The sequence below is a fragment of the Phaenicophaeus curvirostris genome, chromosome Z (genome assembly GCF_032191515.1).
Source record: "Phaenicophaeus curvirostris isolate KB17595 chromosome Z, BPBGC_Pcur_1.0, whole genome shotgun sequence".
Taxonomy (NCBI): Eukaryota; Metazoa; Chordata; class Aves; order Cuculiformes; family Cuculidae; genus Phaenicophaeus; species Phaenicophaeus curvirostris.
Window position 1 is genome coordinate 76,464,310 of NC_091431.1, and position 20,395 is coordinate 76,484,704.

The window sequence follows — 20,395 nt, forward strand, 5'->3', positions numbered from 1 at the left end:
GGGGTTGTTCAGCCTGGAGAAGAGAAGGCTCTGAGGAGACCTTAGAGCAGCTTCCAGTGCCTGAAGGGGCTACAGGAAAGCTGGGGAGGGACTGTTCCCAAAGGCTTGGAGTGATAGGATGGGGGTGTTGGCTAAAAACTGGAGAGGGGTGGATTTAGACTGGACAAACATTTTGCTTTATTTTTTCTCAGCAAATGGGCAGTTCCCTGAATTTTCAGTTTCCTGCCTTGAAAGGCACTGAGTGATCAGCATTTCCCAGGGCCCCCAACGCTGCACTCCATCAGGTGTCGCCCGGCACGGAGCACACGCTGCCTGTGGCGGCACCGCAGCCTGCGCTGCGCAAACCCCGATGGAGGCATGAGAACAGCATTGTAAATCGGACAAGAATGCATAATTAATAACCAAAATAAAAGAATGATTCACATGAATCTGTAAAAGAAAACGCAATAAACCAAGCCAAAACAAGGGAACAATTTAGCTCGTACAGCAGGGGACACAATGACCGTGAAAGGGATCGTACTCCACGCTTTGCCCACTGATGGGGTTGATTCACATCCCTGGCGGTTTCCGCGGGATGCGACTCAGCTCCAGCCGTGCGGGGCCTGGGGGAGGATCTGGCAGGCTCCTTACCATCCCTTTGCCATGTATCCCGCTTCCTGATGGAGTCTGCTGGGCAGCACCATGCCGGGTGCCCACGCCGGCATCCCTGTTTGTGCCTCTCCTCTGGGACAAGCCGCTGTCCCTCTGCTGCTCCCCTGCCTCCCCTCCGTGAACCACCAGCAGCCGGGGGCTGAGTGTGAGCGAGCGTGAGCGAGGCTCCGTGGCCTTTGGGGTCGTGTGTGCTCTCCTGTGATTCACCCTCCTGTCCCTCCCCATCGCCTCCTCGAGATGGAAACCTCCTCACCCGTTCACCGAGGGAACATGGGCTGCTTCCAGCGGCCTCCGTGTGCTGGGGAGCCGACAGGGTCCCCCCGAGGAAAGGAGTAAATGTGAGTCACGTTGCTGTCACCTGTGACAGGAAACGCAGGTGGGGGTGGAAACTAAAAGAAGCTCTTTGCACAAGATCTTCTGTTCCAGTGAGCTTCAAGTGACGTTGTCCCTTGAGTTTGGTCCTTTACTACTTCATACCAGCGCCGTTGCTGAAGGGCAACAGGCCAGATTGTGCTGGAGCCCTCGGCACGGGGCGGACACGGAGCTGGTGGAGCCCAGAGGAGGCCGCGGAGGTGACCTGAGCGCTGGATGGGAGAGTTGGGGTTGCTGAGAGAAGAGAAGAAAGCAGGGAGACCTCAGAGCAGCTTCCATGCTGAAAGGGGCTCCAGGAAAGCTGGGGAGGGGCTCTGGATCAGGGAGGGCAGGGATAGGAATGGCTTTAAATTGGAAAGAAGACTGAGAGGTCTTGAGGAGAAAAGTTTTGCTGTGAGGGTGAGGAGGCCCTGGCCCAGGGTGCCCAGAGCAGGGGTGGCTGCCCCATCCCTGGAGGGGTTCAGGGCCGGGTTGGATGGGGCTCGGAGCCCCTGATCCAGTGGGAGGTGTCCCTGCCCGTGGAACTGGATGGGCTGTGAGTTCCCTTCCAACACAAACCACTCCACGGCTCTGTGATGATGGAGCTAGAACCAGGTCGCACACAGTAACGTGACGGGGGGTGCACACAGCCCCGCGGGGCCCCCGGCTCCCCCCGCTGCGGGTCCCCAGCAGCAGCCGCCCCCTGCCCGCCCTCACGGCCCCCGGCCCCGCAGCCCCCGCGGCCGAGAAAACGGGGCAAGGTTCTGCGTTCTGGGAGGCGACGGGAGAGGCAGGGGGGGTGTCACCCGGTCTCCGCAGGGGGTCGGGACCCCTGGAACAGCGGAGGGGGGCACAGCGGGGAGCTCGGGGCAGGGCGGCGGGGCTATAAGGGCGGGTGCCGGGGCTATAAGGGCGGGTGTCGGGGCTATAAGGGCTCCAGGGCGGGTGCCGGGGCTCTGGGGAGAGGGTGTCGGGGCTATAAGGGCTGTCGAGGGCGGGTGCCGGGGCTATAAGGGCTGCAGGGGCTGTGAGGGCTGCAGGCGCTCTGAGGGCGGGTGCCTGGGCTCTGAGGGCTGTCGGGGGGCGGGTGCCGGGGCTATAAGGGCTGCAGGGGGCGGGTGCCGGGGCTGTCGGGGCTGTCGGGGGCGGGTGCCGGCGCTATAAGGGCTGCCGTGGCTGTGCGGGCGGGTGCGGGCTGTGGGCGATGGGCGCGGGGCCGGCGGGGCGGGCGCTGCTGGCGCTCTGGCTGCTGGCGGCCCGGGCCGCGGCGGCTCCGCTCCAGCCCGACGGCTCCGCCGCGCTCGGCAAGATCTACCCCCGCGGCAGCCACTGGGCCGTCGGTGAGTGCCCGGGGCCCCGCTCCCCGCTCCCCGCTCCCCGCTCCCCGCCCGTGCCGCGCACGGGACGCGTGGCAGAACCGCCGCTCCCCGCTGGGCTCCGACTTCGACATCATCTAACCTCTGCTTTTCCCCCTTTCCCTTCTTTTTGCCCCTTTCCTTTTTTCCCCCCATCCCTTTCCCTTCTTCCCCCTCCATCCCTTTCCCTTCTTCCCCCCATCCCCTTCCCTTCTTCCCCCCTTCCCTTTCCCTTCTTTCCCCCCTTCCCCTTCCCCTCCTTCCCTCCCCTCCGTCTCTTTCACTTCTTTTCCCACCATCCCTTTTCCTTCTTCCCCCCATTCCCTTCTCCTTCTTCCCCCCATTCCCTTCTCCTTCTTCCCCCCATCCCTTTCCCTTCTTCCCCCTCCATCCCTTTCCCTTCTTCCCCCCCTTCCCTTTCTCTTCTTCCCCCCTTCCCTTTCCCTTCTTCCCCCCCTTCCCTTTCCCTTCTTCCCCCCCTTCCCTTTCCCTTCTTCCCCCTCCATCCCTTTCCCTTCTTCCCCCTCCATCCCTTTCCCTTCTTCCCCCCATCCCTTTCCCTTCTTCCCCCCATCCCTTTCCCTTCTTCCCCCCATCCCTTTCCCTTCTTCCCCCTCCATCCCTTTCCCTTCTTCCCCCCCCTTCCCTTTCCCTTCTTTCCCCCCCCTTCACTTTCCCTTCTTTCCCCCCATCCCTTTCCCTTCTTTTCCCTCCCCATTTCCCTCCATCCATCAGAACTTCCAGCCGATGGCTGGACAGCCGTACCTGCAGGGTTTTGGTTAATCTCTTCGTTCCTGCAGGACATTTGATGGGGAAGAAGAGCACTGGAGATCTCCCTTATGTTTACGAAGAAGAAAACAAAACCCCGTTTCCAGCACTGCCTGAGAATCCCAAGCAGCCCGAAGACTCTGTGCCGTGGCAAGAGGTCTCCAAGCACTTGCTGCGGCTGCTGGAAGGGAGCGGAAGGAAGGATGCTCGCCTTTCCAAGGGAGGGCTCCCCTGGGGCGCCAGAAACACCTTGGGGACAGATGACAGCGGCACCTGGAAAGATGTAAGTAAGAGAAAATCTGTCAAAACCTTCCTCCTATTCCAATTTCATTTTACAGCAACAAATCGGCTCGTGGCTTGTCCGAACAGCAGCAGCAATGCATCTAGGGCGCTAGGCACTCAGGGAACGAAGGCTCTGCTCTATACAGTTTGGCACTCACAGGCTGTATTTTTTATGAATTCATTTGCTGCTGGGCATAACCTCAGCAGATTTTAGTGGCTGGATTCCCTTGGAGTTGCTCGGTCTCTCCATTCTCTCTTTTTCCATCACTCTGTGCTCAGGCAACCACACCATCCGCAGGTTCTGGGTTAGCCCAGCACAAACAGGGTGGTGTGAAACCCAGCCGGGAATCCGGAGGAATTGTGTGCCTGGGACCCACTGCCTCGTCCCTGCATTTACTGTACAGCAGGTCTGCCCCTGTTCTCTTGGAAAATCCTATAAAATACACTTTGGAGGTTATTAGTGAGGTTCTGCAGACACAATGTCAGCTGCAGAACTGACCGGAAACCTCCTTTCTCCATAACACATCAAGTGCCGCTGCAGAATTCTTCTGGGTGACAATGAAGTGGAATAAAAAGAGTGAAACACCCCCTGAAAGGCAGTAATGGGAAGACTTTTTATTCCCCTAGTCTGCTGTAATGTGGTGGAGTTAGTATTCCTGGGCTAAGTTCAGCCCTGTCTCCCTCCTGTAATCCTGGGACAGTGAAGTCACTGAATACTTTGGTTTTGTCTGGAATATGGGTAAAAGTTACCCATTAAATTGAGCCATGATTTAAGGTTCTTACGCTGCTGACACGGACGTTGTCCGTGGGTCTCTCTCTGGCCGTGGCCTTATGACAGTGATGCTTATCACACTGTGATTGATGCTATCTAAAATCAAACCCATTTATCTCAGTGGGCAGCTTTGAATCAAATTAGATTAATTCTGTTATGGTCTGAGAAGTACTTCTCAAATACCTGGTAATAAATTGCACTTGCAAGGCTGAAAGTTGCCTCTGGGAAGCTGAATCATGTCCCTATGGGTGTGCTTTTATCCTAAATTAGTGCCCACATTTCTGTGGTCGGACAGTGATCACAGAACCATAGAACGAACATCGTCGTGGAACAATGAGATTATTAACTTAATATCCAGATTTCTCCAATGGCTGGTAAAAAAATCGCATCTTTCTTGTGACTAAGATGTGACAACTCATAGAACATCATTTTTGCCACGGAATATTTGGTTTCCAGCATCCAGCAGTTACTTTGTCTGTACCTGCAAGTAAAACCTGACCGTGTTCTAGTTGCTGACCTGTGCGTTCCTGCTGTCGGCCCTGATCAGGTGAAGCTGGATCGGAGCCGTTGCCTTCTTTTACTTTAGGGTTGGAAAGTAAAATCCCAGCACCAAGTCCAGCTGTTTATGTTTTTGAGATGGAAACCTGAAGATAGAAGGGCTATGCTTTACTTTTTAGAAGGTTGTGATCGTTTCCTGAGCATTTAAATCATGATAATTGTTCTTTTTAATAAAGGAGGCCTCATTTATTTATAAAGACGTACGTAGGAAATTGGGTCGTGCATGCAGGCGGTGATGCGAGAGCAGAGATGACCTTTGGGTTTGGTTTTTCTGGATGTGAGGGGTTCAGTGTCACACGAAGCTCTGGTTAGACAGGACCTTCATTTAAGGTGCTGCTGTAACGAAGGAGTCTGTGCACAGGAACGAGGGTGTCGCTGCTCACCCTGCTGGAGGGCGGCTAGGGAGGGTAAGGTGGCGATGGTGGAGCAGTGCCTGGGGATGTTTGTACTTGGCGTTAAATACATTCCCGGCTGTGTTGTGTGTGAGTTTGCGATGGGAAGGGGTTCTAGGAGCAGGCAGACCCCACATTTATGGCGGGTTGTCGTTGTCTGTGCAATGGGCTGTTGGACTGAGGGAACCAAGTGTGGCCAAACCAAGGTCAAATGTGAATCGTAGAATAGTTTGGATTGGAAGGGACCTTAAAGATCACCCGGTTCCAACCCCCCTGCCACGGGCAGGGACACCTCCTGCTGGATCAGGGGCTCCAAGCCCCATCTGACCTGGCCTTGAACCCCTCCAGGGACAGGGCAGCCACAGCTTCCCTGGGCAACCTGGGCCAGTGTCTCACCACTCTCATTGTGAAGAAATTCCTCCTTATGTCCAGTCTAAATCTGCCCCTCTCCAGTTTATAACCATTGCTCCTTATGTTGAGGATTCCAGCACTGGACGCAGCACTCCAGGTGAGGTCTCGAGAGCGGAGCAGAGGGGCAGGATCCCCTCCCTCGTGCTGGCCCCGCGGCGTTGGGCGCAGCCCAGGACACGGGTGGTTTCTGGACTCCAAGCGCATGTTGCTGGCTCGTATCATCAACCAGCGACCCAGGTCCTTCTCTGTAGGGCAGCTCTCAATCACATCATGCCCCAGCCTGGATAGAAGCCGGGGATTGCCCCGACCCAGGTGTAGGACCTTGCCCTTGCCCTTGTGGAACCTCATGAGGTTCACGCAGCCCCACATCTCCAGCCTGTCCAGGTCCCTCTGGGTGACATCCTCTCCTTCTGGTGTGGCAACTGCACCGCTCAGCTCGGTGTCATCACCATGAACCCTCCTGTCAGCTGGTGGGATAGCTGCCCAGGGCCACGTCCCACCCCAGGGCTGTCGAGGAGTCCGTCTGTGCGCAGCCCTGTGCTCCCGGCTGCTGCACGGAAAGCACAGACGGGCTGCGTTGGGAAGAAACGTGCTACAGGGGCTTTGCTTCACGGGGTCTTCTAGATTCAGCTGATTTAATATAAGATCTGAATTTCCAATTGAAGGTCCCCAGAGCTAACAGCTGCAGGTATGTGCTTCAGGTACCTCAGTTTGGGGTCTCCAGGTTCCTCAGTGCGTTTCTTCACTTCTGATGCTCACACTGTGTTGTACTTCTCAGGAATAAAAAACCCTTTCTAGAAGACTGACCCAGAGTAGGGAAACTGCTGTAACACACAAATAGTCCAAAAAGCCACAGAGGCGAGCAGAATCGTTCTGGGAATCGGGCTTAGATATGGTACATCTGAGTTGTTTTCTTCTGTTTTGAGTTCATACCAGGCAAATGAAGTGCTTGCCTGCTCTATGAATAAATTAAAGTAGTTAAGGATGAGACGGGAAATCTCTCCTGCAATCTCGGTGTAAAAGTAAGTTAGGAAATAAGCTTTAAATTGTTTCTGTGCCTTGGCTTGTTAGTGCTAACGAGACACTATACAAATGAGATGCAGGCAGAGTGATGGGGAAGACTGGCTTTCCCTGTGCTTCGGCGCTCGGTTACGACACTAACCAAGACAAACGAGATCTGGTTTGGAAAGATGATGAGGAATGTGTTTGTTCTGCGAGTACACAGAGCAGATACGTAGTGGGCTGATTAACTTAGCGAAGGGCTTTTTTCAGGACTGCTCTATGATATTTTTCTCTCTTTATTAGATGATGAACTATCTGCTTCAAGTTGTGAATATGAAAGAGAGCACTCCCAGCTGAAAGAAGATCTCTGAATCCCCAAGAAATGGAACACTTTCCGTAAGAGACTCTATTTCACAAGCGCTCGATTGTATCAGATAATCAACAAGGTCTCTTTTCTGTAAACAAGATTTCCTCTGTGTAAATTCCCTAGGTTCACATATTCGTGCGTGTTGCGGCAGTGACTAAACTCTCTTCATCCTCAAGGTTGCGTTTCCTCACTCGAGTGGCTTTGATACCTATAATTGTCATGGAAGGGTCTTCCAATTAATTATACGAGTTGCCTATCTAATCAGTTCACCTCTTGGTTCGAAGCTATATGACATCTCCACATTCACAATAAATAGGAGTAATAAAGAGGCTGAGTTTATGCTTTTATTTGAGTTGATGAAATGGCAGTTGGCTGTGCCAGAGTGAGTAGCAGACAACAGGGTGATTGATTTCCCACTGCCGCTCAGCTCCTGCTTGCACTGATGGTTTTTCCGAGAGAGGGAAGCTGACCCTGCCTTCCCAAGGTACCGATGGGCTCAGGCCAGGGCCCGGCATGGACTTGCGCACGCAGGAGACCTGCTGGCAGGTGCTCTGCCTCCTCCTTGGACGGGGAGGTGGTGCGGCAGCTCAGCTCCCACCACACGCTCCTCACACGCAGCGGCAGGTCCAGTGCCGTTGTGTGTCTGTGGGAGGCTGAAGGAAAACCGTCGCCTCCCAGGAGAACAAGCTTGTGACACCCTGGCCGGGATGTGGCACTGTCAGAGGCCCAGGTGAGGAGATGATGTCCTACCACCGTTGCTCAAAGGAGAGCACCGACAGGCCACGCTGTGAGGACGATGTCTGTCCACGCACAGTTTGATGCGGAGAGAAGCGGGTCTGGAGAAAGGGGTGACGCTGCTCGGCACTAGTGAGGCCACCGCTGTGTCCAGTTCTGAGCATCCCAGCACGAGAGGGACGTGGGTGGATTGGAGAGAGCCCAACAAAGGCCACAAAAGATGATTGAGGGGCTGGAGCGTCTCTCTGGTGAGGAAAGGCTGCAGGGAGTCAGCCTGGAGAGGGGAGGGATTGGGGGGTCCTGCCAATGTGTGTGAATACCTGAAGGGAGGGTGTGGGGAAGAGAGGGCCAGGCTCTTCCCAGGGACACCCGGGACTAGAGGGAATGGGCACTAGGTGGAACACAGGAGGTTCCTCTGAGCATCAGGAAACACTTCTTCCCTGCAAGGGTGACTTCACACTGGCTCAGGCTGCCGAGGGGTGGTGGGTGGTGGTGTCTCTGCTCTCGGCGATACTCAGACCCTGCTCGGATGTGATTCTGGACAACTGGACTGTGTCTGAGCAGGGCTTGGACAGGGGGACCTCCAGGGGTCCTTCCCTGCCTCACCCACCCAGTGAAAGGGAAGCCATGAATCAGTCGTGTGAGTGTTTTTGCAGACAGTAACTGTACTTGTGCAGATCAGAACCCTCACACCCTATGAAGGGGAACAACCCCACCTCCTCACTTCAGGGTTTGGGGCCATCCCACCCAGGGTTTGGGGCCATCCCACCCAGGCTTTGGGGCCACCCCACCCAGGCTTTGGGGCCACCCCACCCCATCCCACCCCACCCCACCCCACCCCACCCCACCCCATCCCACCCCATCCCATCCCACCCCATCCCACCCCATCCCATCCCACCCCATCCCATCCCCATCCCATCCCACCCCACCCCATCCCACCCCATCCCATCCCACCCCATCCCACCCCATCCCATCCCATCCCATCCCATCCCATCCCACGGGGCCGCCGCAGTTCCCCTCTCCCCCAGCAGGCGGCGCGCTGTCCCCGCAGTGGGAGCCTCAGGGCTGGGGGGGGCTCCCCCCCCGCTCCGCTCTCTGTCCCCGCCTGGAGCTCCGCATCCAGCTGGAAACGACCCCCACGCCCACCCAGTTCCAGGGGCAGGGACCCCTCCCGCTGCATCAGGGGCTCCGAGTCCCACCCGGCCCGGCCTTGAGCCCCCCAGGGCTGGGGCAGCCGCGGGGCTGGGTAACGCACCCTCTCAGCCAGCCCCGCGGGCCTTCTCTGAGAAAACCGGGGGGACGGCACCGCTCAGTTCAGCTCGGTTCTGATTGTTTCACTCCTCATTCTCTGCCATGTCGGGGCTGGTAAGAGGGTCCTTTCTGGCTGAGCAGCTCCTGCGGCCTCGGGGACACGGGGAGACGCTGATTGCAGAGAACACCCCTGAGTTCTGGGATCCTCAGCGTGAGGAGGAGATGGAGCTGTCGGAAGGGGCCAGAGGAGGCTACGAGGATGATGTGAGGGCTGGAGTGTGTGTGGACAGGCTGAGAGTTGGGGTGGTTCAGCCTGGAGAGGAGAAGGCTCCAAGGAGACCTTACAGCGACCTTCTAGTACCTGAAGGGGCTCCAGGAAAGCTGGGGAGGGGGTGTTTTCAAAGGCTGGTGGTGACAGGACGTGGAGAGGGGCAGATTCAGACTAGGAGGAATTTCTTCACAATGAGAGTGGTGAGACCCTGGCCCAGGGTGCCCAGAGAAGCTGTGGCTGCCCCATCCCTGGAGGGGTTCAGGGCCGGGTTGGATGGGGCTGGGAGCCCCTGATCCAGTGGGAGGTGTCCCTGCCCGTCACAGGGGGGTTGGAGAACAAGTCTGAGGGCCCTGGGGGTGTTTAGCCTGGAGAAGAGGAGGCTGAGGGGAGACCTCATTGCTTTCTACAACTCCCTGAAAGGAGGTTGTGGAGAGGAGGGAGCTGGGCTCTTCTCCCAAGGGACAGGGGACAGGACGAGAGGGAATGGCCTCAAGCTCCACCAGGGGAGGGTCAGGATGGACAGCAGGATGAAATCTTTCCCAGAAAGGGTGATTGGTCCCTGTCCGAGGCTGCCCAGGGAGGGGGTTGAGTCCCCTTCCCTGGAGGGGTTTAAGGCACGGGTGGACGAGGTGCTGAGGGACATGGGTTAGTGATTGATGGGAATGGTTGGACTCGATGATCCGGTGGGTCTTTTCCAACCTGGTCATTCTATGGTTCTGTGGTTCTGTGGAGCCGGATGATCTTTAAGGTCCCTTCCAATCCAAACTATTCTATGATTCTATGAACTGTAAGAAGCATTTGCAGCTTCACCTGCCAAGGAGCAGCGGCTGCAATCGCATCCTGCAGGGCTCCTGAGGAGACGTGGCCGCTGACAGGCCCTGTCCTGCGCGTCCCCCTCTCCCAGGCGGCCGTACAGCCCTCAGCACAATATTCGCTGGCTGCAATTGTCTCATTGCAAAGGAGCAAATCTCTTAATATTGTCGCTGGCCGTCTTTTATTAGAATTATTCTTCCTTAGAACTTCAGGTGGTGTAAGGAAGTCAAACACAGGCACTAAAAATGCTGTCTCGCTAATACAGTGTAAGCAAAAGGAGAGCTAGAAAAGGCCAGGCTAATAGCCTTAGCCAAGTTAGAGTAAAGAAGTGGTTAAGGATCTAGATGATTTAATCCAGTTTTAAGAAAAGGTTTTACAGTGAGCAATTAGATGCTGTTTAAGGAATTAATCACTAATGGGTCATTAACTCTGACTGCTATTGTACAGTTAACAAGCCGAGGCAGGATTATTAGACTCAGCACCCAATTAAGAAGGAGAAGATATTTACAACAAAATGAACAAATGAGCTTTTAAAACGGAATGGGACCATTTGAAAGAAAGCATAGGAACACGGAAAACTTGACAGGGTCCAAGCAAGATACGAGTTTGCGAATGCCTCAGTGCCTTCGCTTGTTTGGAAAATATTTACTTCTCCGTGCCCCCTGATGTTTCACTGGCTAAAATATTGATTTTTAGCAATAAACTCACAGCTTTCCTTGAAGGACCTGACTGCACAGAGATTATCGGTTACAGGGTTCACATGTACAGTGTATGACAAAAGACCTGCTTAATCTGGCACTAAAAGAACAGTCGTCGTGGCTTTCAGTTTTTGCTCGTGGGTGTTGGATCAGGAGCTTAAGGACAGCGACCGGGTGTCTTCAGCTGCTGTCACTGTGTTTCTAGCCACTGATGGTCGGTCTTCCACTGCCTGAAAGGACCGGTCGCCGTCGCTTGCTTGTCAGGGGCGCCTCTCCAGGGGCTGTACAGGACACACAAGGACTGGGGCGGCAGGGAGGGAGGGCAGCGGTGTCCAGCTGTGTCCAGCTGTGTCTCAGCACCGCTGAGATCCCACGGAGCTGCTCGTTAGCCGCCAGCGAGAAGCACCGCTAAGAAACGTGGGCAGCAGCACTCTCCTGCAGGAGGGTTCATGGCGTGGGAGCCGCAAAGGCCGGGGGCACGTCCCTCCTTGGTTCTCCCACGTTACTGACACAGCGCGAGGAGTGCAGGACCGAGACCTCCGTCCCTTGCAGCCACCAGCGGGGACGGGCCGTCTCGCAAGCCCAGCGTCCTTGGTGATGCGACGCTCACCCATGAAAGGACCACTGGAGTCAGACCTAAAAACCTAAGAGCAATACAGGTTTTGCTCACTGGAAGCTGGCAAGATAGCTCCCTGGTGCCAGCAGTGACAGCTTGTTGTTTCCCCTCAGCCGGGGCAGCCGGGGCTGTGCGCTGGGGACGTTGGGCACCGCCACGGACACGCGAGCGGTGGCTCTGAGGTCCAGAGCCCGAGTGGGGCTACGTCACCCTGGATTCCGCGGGGAGCACCCCCTGGGCCTCCCTGGATCCCCACGGCTCCGGGACGGGAATCCTGGGCACAGCGTGTGCTCCGGTGCCCACGGGCAGGTTGGGTCTGCGGGGAGGCCGGGGGAGAGGAAAAGGCATTTCAAAATCGAGGAATTCCCATTATTATCTGTAAAAGCAGCTCTCCAGACAATAGAGGGGGGCTGCTGCGGAGCAGGCTGTGAAGGGATGTTTAGAAACTGCAGTCTAAGGTTAAAAAGCTCTCTGAAGTGAAGCTGAACAAAGCTGACATACTTGTTTCTGACAGGACTCTTAAAAGATACGCACAGATTGTGAAAATATAATTAGATGCCAGCCTTTGTCTGGCCACAACGAGTGGGAAATGGTGAAAGGAGAGGTCTCCCAGTCCGCATTGAATCATCCGCGGGACACAATGAGGACGCTTGTGCATCCTTCTCTTCTCCCTAATGAGAAACGTTAATTGCCACAACCTCCAGAGTGTGTGGAGCACCCCGTGCCCAGCGGAGGAGAAGGGGTGTTTCATTACAGCTTCTCAGCCCCATTACAGGCAGTAACGGAGATAATGGAAAATAAAGATGCCGCAGTTTGAGTTTCGGCAGCGTGGTGGTGGGCGCCGGGGCCGGGGAGCAGAGCCCAGTGCCAGCCGCACCGCGCAGGATGCGCCCGGCGGGCCCTGCCAGCAGCTCCCAGCACAGCGCCCTGCCAGCTCCCCCCGGCCCCCCCAGGCAGGGGATGTGGGGCACGGGCCCTGCAGCACCCCCAGGGCCCCCTCTCTGAGCAGGGAGCAAGGACCAGGGGACCAGCACCATCCCCAGCCCCTGGGGCAGGGGGGCAAAGCCCATCTGAACCCCCCAGGGCAGCTGTGGGAGCACAGCACGGTGGCCACAGCCCTGGCCCTCCTCACCGAGCCGGGTGCTCCCCGCCGTGGGGCTGCAGCCCCCCGGTTTTGGTGGGGTCCTGATGTTGGAGCAGGACGAGGAGACCCCACGGCCAGGCCTGGCTGAGCCCCGTGCACATCGCAGGCAGCAGAGGGTCCAGCCTGAGCAGCCCACAAACACGATGCCCGGCCTTCTGTGCCACCTAACGGTGCAAAAGCAGGAACGAATCCGTGCCGGGGTAACACCGTCCTGTGTTCCAGCCACCTCACGCAGCTCCGCACCCTACTGCAGCTTTTATTCCAACTACAGCGTCCAGCCCCGGAGGGCGAGCAAAAGAGATTGTTTTCCTAAGCTATGATCAGGCCCCTAACTCCGCAGGGCAGGTAGAAAAGAGCATGAAAAGGAGCACAGATATAAAGCGAGTGGAGGCGCGGGGGGCAGGCGGTGCCCCCCCAGCTGGCAGTCGGGGAGCCGGAGCAGGGCAGCCCGGCAGGTTTCTCGCAGGCGCCGAGGAAGGAGTTCAGATCGTCTGCCAGGGTTTGCCGATGGACTGGATGTGCTCCTTGGCCTTCATCCGCAAGGCGGCAATGCTGGTGTTGCGCGGGTCTGCCTCGTCCAAGGGGAACTTGTCCACAAAGGTGGCCCCGCACTGGTACGGCGGCGGCGGCCCCATGGCTCCCAGCGGCTGCAGCGCGTGGGTCACGGCCGGAGAGTTCAGGAAGGGCGGCGGCGTGTAGCTGCCCGGCAGGCTCTGCGGCGACGCCACGAAGCCGGGCAGGCTCTGCAGCACCGTGCCGCTGGGCACCGGCGGGCTCAGCCACGTCTCCAGTGGCAGGTTGGTGCCGAGGGCGCCCATGGGCGCTGCCTGCGGAGAGCGGTTGAAGGAGAGGATGGGCGAGTCCTGCAGCTTCATGGAGGTCACCTCCAGCTTCTCCTGCCGCCGCCACTTGGCGCGTCTGTTCTGGAACCAAACCTGCAAGCACAGCGGCGTTAGCCGGGCCTCTCCCGGGGGCAGCGGTGCCCGCGGAACACGGCGCAGCAGCCATTGCTGTGCCAAGCCGGGCAGCGCTGGCACCTGGGCCGCCCCACAGCCCCACGCGGGGGAACCACGCACCACCCTGCGTGGAGGTGGCCCTTCCTGCACACCCACGAGCCACCCGTGAGCCACTGCCCCGGCCTGGACTCGCCAGCCGAAGGTCAGAGCTGGGCCGGGGGCTCCAAGTGCCGGGAACGTGGGCCTGTGCCGGGCCAAGCGGCTCCCGGAGCTGGGAACATGGGGATGTGCCGAGTCGGGCTGTGCTGGACCGAGGGGCTCCCAGTGCACCCAGGGCTACACCACGTCAGGGACTCCCGGCGCTGGGAACGTGGGGTGCTGAGATGGGCTGTGCCGGGCCAAGGGGCTCCCGGAGCCGGGAACACGGGGCTAGACCGGGTCAGGTGTCCCGGTGATACCGAAAATGGCGGTAAATAAACTGTCAAACTTTCAAAAAACTACAATTAGTTAGATGAAACTTAAGTCTCCTTTAGCTTAATTAAAAATATTCCACGTTTTGCAATTGTAACTATTGCTGGTATCACCAGAGCCGGGAACACGGGGCTGCAGTGGGTCAGGCTGTGCCGTACTGAGGGGCTCCCGGTGCCGGGAACGCGAGGATGAACCGGGTTGGGGTTCCTGGTGTTGGGAATGTGGGGCTGCAGCGGGCAAGGCTGTGCCGGGCCAAGGGGTCCGGGAGCCGGGAACATGAGGATTCACCAGGCTGGGCTGGGCTGGATCAAGGGGATCCAGGAGCCGGGAACGCGGGGATTCACCAGGCTGGGCTGGGCTGGATCAAGGGGATCCAGGAGCCGGGAACATGGGGATTCACCAGTCCAGGCTGTGCTGGACCAAGGGACTGGGAACAGGAGGATGTGCCAGGTCGGGATGGGTTCGGCTGCTTGGGTCCGTGGGGTCCCGGGGCCGGGAACGCGGGGACGAACCGAGCCGGGACGGGCTGTCCCGGCCCGAGGGGTGTGGGATCCGGGAGCAGGGGATGCTCCGTGCCCGGCTATCCCGGTCCGGGGGGTCTGGGATCCGGGAGCAGGGGATGCTCCGGGCCGGGCCGGGCGCGGCCGTTACCTGGACGCGGACCTCGGGCAGATTGACCTTGACGGCGAGCTCCTCGCGGCTGTAGACGTCGGGGTAGTGGGATTTCTCGAAGGCGCGTTCGAGCTCGTGCAGCTGGAAGGTGGTGAAGGTGGTGCGGTTCCGCCGGTGCTTCTTCTTGGGCGGCTCGTCCTCGGGCGGCGCCCGCGGGGGCTCCCGGGGCCGCGGGGACCCGCGCCGGGGGGGGGAGGCGGCGGCGCCGTCGGGGCCCAGCGGCGGCGGCAGCCCCGGCTCCCGGGGGAAGCCCAGGATCGCCTCGATGCTGTGCGGCCGCGCCGAGCCGCCCCCGGGGCTGCGGGCCGGCAGCGGGAACGAGCCCTCGGACATGGCCGGAGCCCAGCCCGGAGGGTGCATGGGGCCGCGGGACGGGACCGGGGAGGGATGGACCGGGACGGGGACAGGGGGTGGGAGGGACGGGGAGGGGGTGGGATGGACAGGGAGGGGGGAGAGGGGTGGGATGGGAGGGGGGAGAAGGGGTGGGATGCTCGGAGAGGGTGTGGGATGGACGGGGAGGGGGGAGAGGGGGACAGGGGGTGGGATGGATGGGGAGGGGGGAGAGGGGTGGGATGGGAGAAGGGGTGGGATGGACGGGGGGAGAAGGGGTGGGATGGACCGGGACGGGGAGAGGGGGTGGGATGGATGGGGAGGGGGGAGAAGGGGTGGGATACTCGGAGAGGGTGTGGGATGGACCGGGACGGGGAGAGGGGGACAGGGGGTGGGATGGACAGGGAGGGGGGAGAAGGGGTGGGATGGATGGGGAGGGGGCAGATGGGGTGGGATGGAACAGGAGGGGGAGAGGAGTGGGATGGACGGGGAGGGGGAAGAAGGGGACAGGGGGTGGGATGTTCGGGGAGGGGGCAGAGGGGATGGGATGGACGGGGAGGGGGACAGGGGGTGGGATGCTCGGGGAGGGGGGAGAGGGGGACAGGGGTTGGGATGACCGGGACGTGGGGCTGGGCTGTCCGGGGCAGGATAGAGCGGCTGGGCTGTCCTGGGAGGGGAGAGAAGGGGTGGGATGCTCGGGGAGGGGGTGGGATGCTCGAGGAGGAGGGAGAGTGGCTGGGATGCTCGGGGCGGGATAGAGGGGCTGGGCTGCCCGGGACGGGAGAGAGGAGATGGGATGCTCGGAGTACGGGGCAGAGCGGATGGGATGCCTGGGGAGGGGAGAGAGGGGCTGGGATGCTCGGGGAGGGGGAAGAGGGGGTGGGATGCTTGGGACAGGGGGGCGGCAGGGATGCTCGGCACCCCAGGTCTCGGGGTCCCGGGGCTGGGAAGAGTGGGACCCCACAGGTAGACTCGCAGCTCAGCTCCCCCCATGGGGCCCGTGATGCCCCCACAGCCCCGAACCCCCCGAACCCGGGGGGTTCGGGGCTGTGGGGGCATCACGGGCCCCGTGGGATCCCATCCAGAGCTCTCCTGCCTCCAGCCTTCTCCCTCCCTTCTCCTCTTTCTGATGCTTTATCGCTTTTTCCGCCTGCAGCTGCCGCTTCTCCTGGTTGAAGCGACGAGCGGCCACGTCCGAAGCGGGTTTTTAGCTCCAAAAACCAAGGGACAAACGACATGGGACCCAAGCTCCTAAAAGGTACGATCCTACAATGAATCCCTCTTTTTGCTCATTCCCTCCCAAAGGGCTCGGCTTTCCCAGAGCTCCTTCCTTCCCAAAGGGCTCGTCCGGCCTTGCGAGGAGGGAAGAAACAAGAAAAGGTCGATGTGGCTTTTGTGCAGGATTCGAAAAGCGAGTCAATCCCATTGTAGGGGCCTTGGAGGGTCCTCAAAGCAATCAGCCAGGGGCCATTGTGTCCCTTGAATCTACATGTGTGTTTCCCCAGAACTCTATTAGGGAGGATGAATGAACTGTGCCATGTCCCTAATTTCTTCTAATTTGGAGCTGGGGGTTTACGGTGACACAGCGACAAGACTCCAATTTAATGTCAATGACAGCAGCAAACCCCCCTGTACCCCCAAAGCGGGGGACACGTCCCGCAGGGCGCAGGAGACCTTCCTTCCCAGTGGGGACGGCTCCTCCTTCCTCGCTGCTGTTGGGCTGGACGTTCGGAGCTGCCTTTGTCGCTGTAGCTCCCTTCTCATCGGAAGAGGAAGCAACTCGCTCGGTCACAACTTGTGAAAATCTGAATTAAAAACTGTTTCCCTTTGGAAACATGCACAGACAGCCAGGATCTGATTTGAGACTATTCATTAGGGGATTAAATAGGTGGGATTTGGCCCTTGCCTTTGCAAAAGGTGGTCCCCATTCTATCCCCCTTTTTAGGTTTTTTGCAATGTATGATTGCTAAAATTACTGCTGAGATGGTGTTTTGAAGCTAACAACCCTCTAGATGGGCAACTAAAGCACAGCTCTCTGCTGTTCCTCCCTCCCAGGTGAAGGCTAAGTGGGAACGGTTTTGATCCCGTTGATATTGTGAGGCGTCTGTACGGGATGTGGCTCTGCACGACGAACCCAGCACCATAAAACACCCCGGATTCTTGCTTCCTTTCCTCCTGTCTTGTCAAGTCAAGCTGAAACAGCGAGTGCCGCTTGGTAACAACTGAAAAAAAAACCAGCTTTCCTTTTTGTCTCCCCAGAACTTCCTACAGGTGCAGTTTAAGAACCTTCTTGAGGCTCCTCCTGTCGCTGCATCGCTCGTACCCTGACAGTCTTCTCCTGCTTTTCCCTAGGGAGATTTCTCCGGATCTGCCCCAGGAGGGCTGCTTGTGTTTTCCTCGCTGCTTTTTATCCCGCAAGGCATGCCGAGCAGCCCCCGTGCAGCCTGGCGTCCGAGCCTCCGCGGAGCCCGCTGCCCCGCTGCCGTCCCGCAGCGGCCGCGGATGCTCCGATGCCTGGTGCGAGGGCTCCGACGCGCCGGGGAGGCAGCGGAGGTTCGTGCTGTAAGGCTATATTAACACAATCCTTCTTTACTTGTTTTCCAATTAGCCTAATTGAATTCGGATTGCTTAAAAGTGGGCACTAGAGACATTTATCTTGATGGGATGACGGCCTTGAGCCCCAGCGATCCTATTAACTGTAAGAACCCAAATCCCAGGTAGGGCCCGTCCAGCAGCAGCTCCCACGTGACCCGAGGCTTTAATCTGCTCCTCCAGCATGTGGCACCCACCCACGGACACACGGACACACGGACACACGGACACACACGTGTGCACAGCTGCCTGCGTGTGCAGATGTGCGTTTGCACACACACCCGCGCGCGAGCGGGGCCTGACACACACCCAGCGCGGCGGCCGCCTCTCGGGGTTCCAGCAGCCTTCGGAGGGAGGTTGTTTAGTGCAAGATGTTGGGGATAATCTTCCTTCTTTTTGCTCGAGAGGCGGAACAGAGTCTGCGTGCTGGCTGCCCGCCCTGCTCCAGGCTCGGAGCTGTGAAGGACGGGGCCAAAGCCCCATCCCCTCCTGGGAGCGGATCCCATGCTGGGGATGGACACGGACACTGTCCCCTGCAGCCACCTCCCAGCCCTGATGGGCGTTTGGAACCTCATTAATCACCTGTTTGGTGATACTGACTGTGCTTTCTCTCTGGCCCTTTAAACCATGAAAATGCTGATCCTGTATGTGCTGATGAATTTAACCAGCTCCTTTAAATGTGCCTGGGATGTCCCAGGCACCCTTTAATTCAAAGGTCGAAAGCCTTAGGCTTGTTTACTCTGGTGTTTTATAGATGAGACAATTCTGTAAAGTCATGGGACGGCTTGGAGACCCCACCAGGTCTCTGCAAACAGAGAGACGTGGATTGATCCTCACCAGCCAAAGGGCGGTCGAGCTGAACTGGTGACTATTTTAACTGCTTGATGCAAGGACCTTCACTTGTCTTTCCATGTGGATAATTAAATTCTCTGGTGACACGTGAGAGAAGGACCCCGAGAGACAGAAATCAGATTGGAAGTCTCTGTGGTTTTAGGCAGAGTGTTTGAGACCGAATCAGCATTTGTTAGCGCTGAGGGAGGTGCTGAAGGTGCATCTTCCCCACTACAGAAATGACCTGTTACCACACAAGAGCCACTGACGCTCTGAGTGGATCAGGGCATCCTCTGGAAAACGCGAGGAAGGTAAACTTGACAACTCCCAGGTTTCTTCAGTGATGAGAAGCAAAGGCGTGTGTGCCTTGGGGCTTCAGTGGTAACAATATTTGATAACAGGCTTTCAAACAACGCCTGCCACCTCTCCCTGTCCCCGAGCCGGCGCCTCGCGCGTCTCTGCCAGCGAACAGAGGGCCGGGACGGCGTGCGAGCCGGTGGGGGAAGCAAGAAATCCCCATTGCCAACCAGCACCGGTGCCCGTCCCCAACGCCTTCCTAGTCCTTCTTCCTCAAACACCCTTCTCGTCCCGGAGTGAGGACGCAGCCCAGGGCTGAGCCGCTGCGGATGAGGCACCCGGCCAAGGAGCTGCCGGGCAGGGGGGGCGGCAGAGCTGGCCCCGCGCAGTCGCATGGGAGACATTCACTCTCTGGAGAGCAAAACGCAGGCACCAGTTCATTTTTGTATCTTCTGCTGTTTGTAGGAAGGGGTCTCAACTCCTTTTTCCTGTTAGCAAACTGGCTGCGCACAGAAAACCAGGAACGCTTGCCTGTTTGACAGCCCTGGCCAGCGTTCCATGATGCTGCTGATTGCCCAGAGCAGGGGTGGCTGCCCCATCCCTGGAGGGGTCCAAGGCCAGGTTGGATGGGGCTTGGAGCCCCTGATCCAGGGGGAGGTGGAACTGGATGGGCTTTAAGGTCCCTTCCTACCCAAACTATTCCCCAGAAGCCTGGAGGTGATGCCCTTCAAGACCTCTGGCTAGAGAGGAGCTGAAGATGTGTCGTTCTTCCCCTACGGGCTCTGCAGCTGATGGTCCCGTGCACCAATGGGGGCAGAAATAGTCATTTACTCTAGATCCACACAAATTCCAATAACAATGTGCTCTGGATCTGCTCCCCTGCTGCTGCCCAGAAGGGTCGTACACGGAAGGGAAGGGATGGGAAGGGAAGAAGAGATGAAAGAATGAAAAGACAGGAAGGAAGGAAGGAAGGAAGGAAGGAAGGAAGGAAGGAAAGAGACAAGCCATAGTTAGTGCATTTATTCACTTAAAATGAATGTCTGTACTTGGTTGGATGGAGACAGAGAGAGAGAGAAAGAGACTCGCAAACCTGTAGGAAGGTGCTACATGTATTAATTTGTGATTTTTTTTCACTTTTAGCTGTTGGAGACCTTGTAAAGTTCTGTGTTGTGTAGAATTTCTGAGAATATCGACAGCTGAGCCCCTCGGGAGCAGTGGTGTGTGCATCATCCCTGTGCAAGGGCTGCGCAGCTCTCACGTGGGTTATCGTGTGGGATAGCGGGATAGCTCTTACGGCTACACAGGTGCCGAGATAGCGGATGCTCCGACCCACCTGAGCCCCGCGGGGCTGGTGGAGCTGGCTTTGCTGCCCCTCTGCTGCTCACCCAGGCACGAAAGGAAAGTCTTGCTTGGTCCTGACCTGGGCGAGCTGCCTGGTCACCCTGGTGTGGCGCTAACTCCGAGCTCATTTCGGGTCGTCGCAGCACCCCAAGCCCCAGAATTTGGCACACGTAGCGGCCAAGCCGCCGCTGTCGCTTGACGCTTGAGCTGCACCTGAAGACCGAGAGGCTGCGAAATTAAAGCAGCCTGGAGCTCACCTTGCTGCCCACATCCCCCAAACCTTGGCTTCCTCCGAGTCCCCACACAGTCCTGCGTATGATGACAGTTTTGTCTTGAGCTGTGGGATTATGTATTTAGTACAGGAATGGTCAAAACTGTCTTTTTTTCCAAGTTTTTTGTTGCAGAAAATCATAAAATCATAGAATCATAGAATCAGCAGGTTGGAAGAGACCCACCGGATCATTGAGT

The 20,395-nt window shown here is 57.9% G+C and overlaps 2 protein-coding genes across 2 annotated transcripts; one reads left to right on the forward strand and one right to left on the reverse strand.

Moving 5' to 3' along the window:
* Positions 1–2,206: 2,206 nt before the first annotated feature.
* Positions 2,207–7,230, forward strand: GRP (gastrin releasing peptide). Its single transcript, XM_069880358.1, has 3 exons — positions 2,207–2,342; positions 3,158–3,408; positions 6,846–7,230. The coding sequence occupies exons 1-3, from the start codon at positions 2,207–2,209 to the stop codon at positions 6,897–6,899; spliced, it is 441 nt and encodes a 146-aa protein (XP_069736459.1). The 3' UTR covers positions 6,900–7,230.
* Positions 7,231–12,890: 5,660 nt separating this feature from the next.
* RAX (retina and anterior neural fold homeobox) lies at positions 12,891–14,901 on the reverse strand. The gene is made up of 2 exons (XM_069880490.1): positions 14,516–14,901; positions 12,891–13,372 (listed from the first exon to the last, which is right to left on the reverse strand). The coding sequence occupies exons 1-2, from the start codon at positions 14,894–14,896 to the stop codon at positions 12,920–12,922; spliced, it is 834 nt and encodes a 277-aa protein (XP_069736591.1). The 5' UTR covers positions 14,897–14,901; the 3' UTR covers positions 12,891–12,919.
* Positions 14,902–20,395: the final 5,494 nt, after the last annotated feature.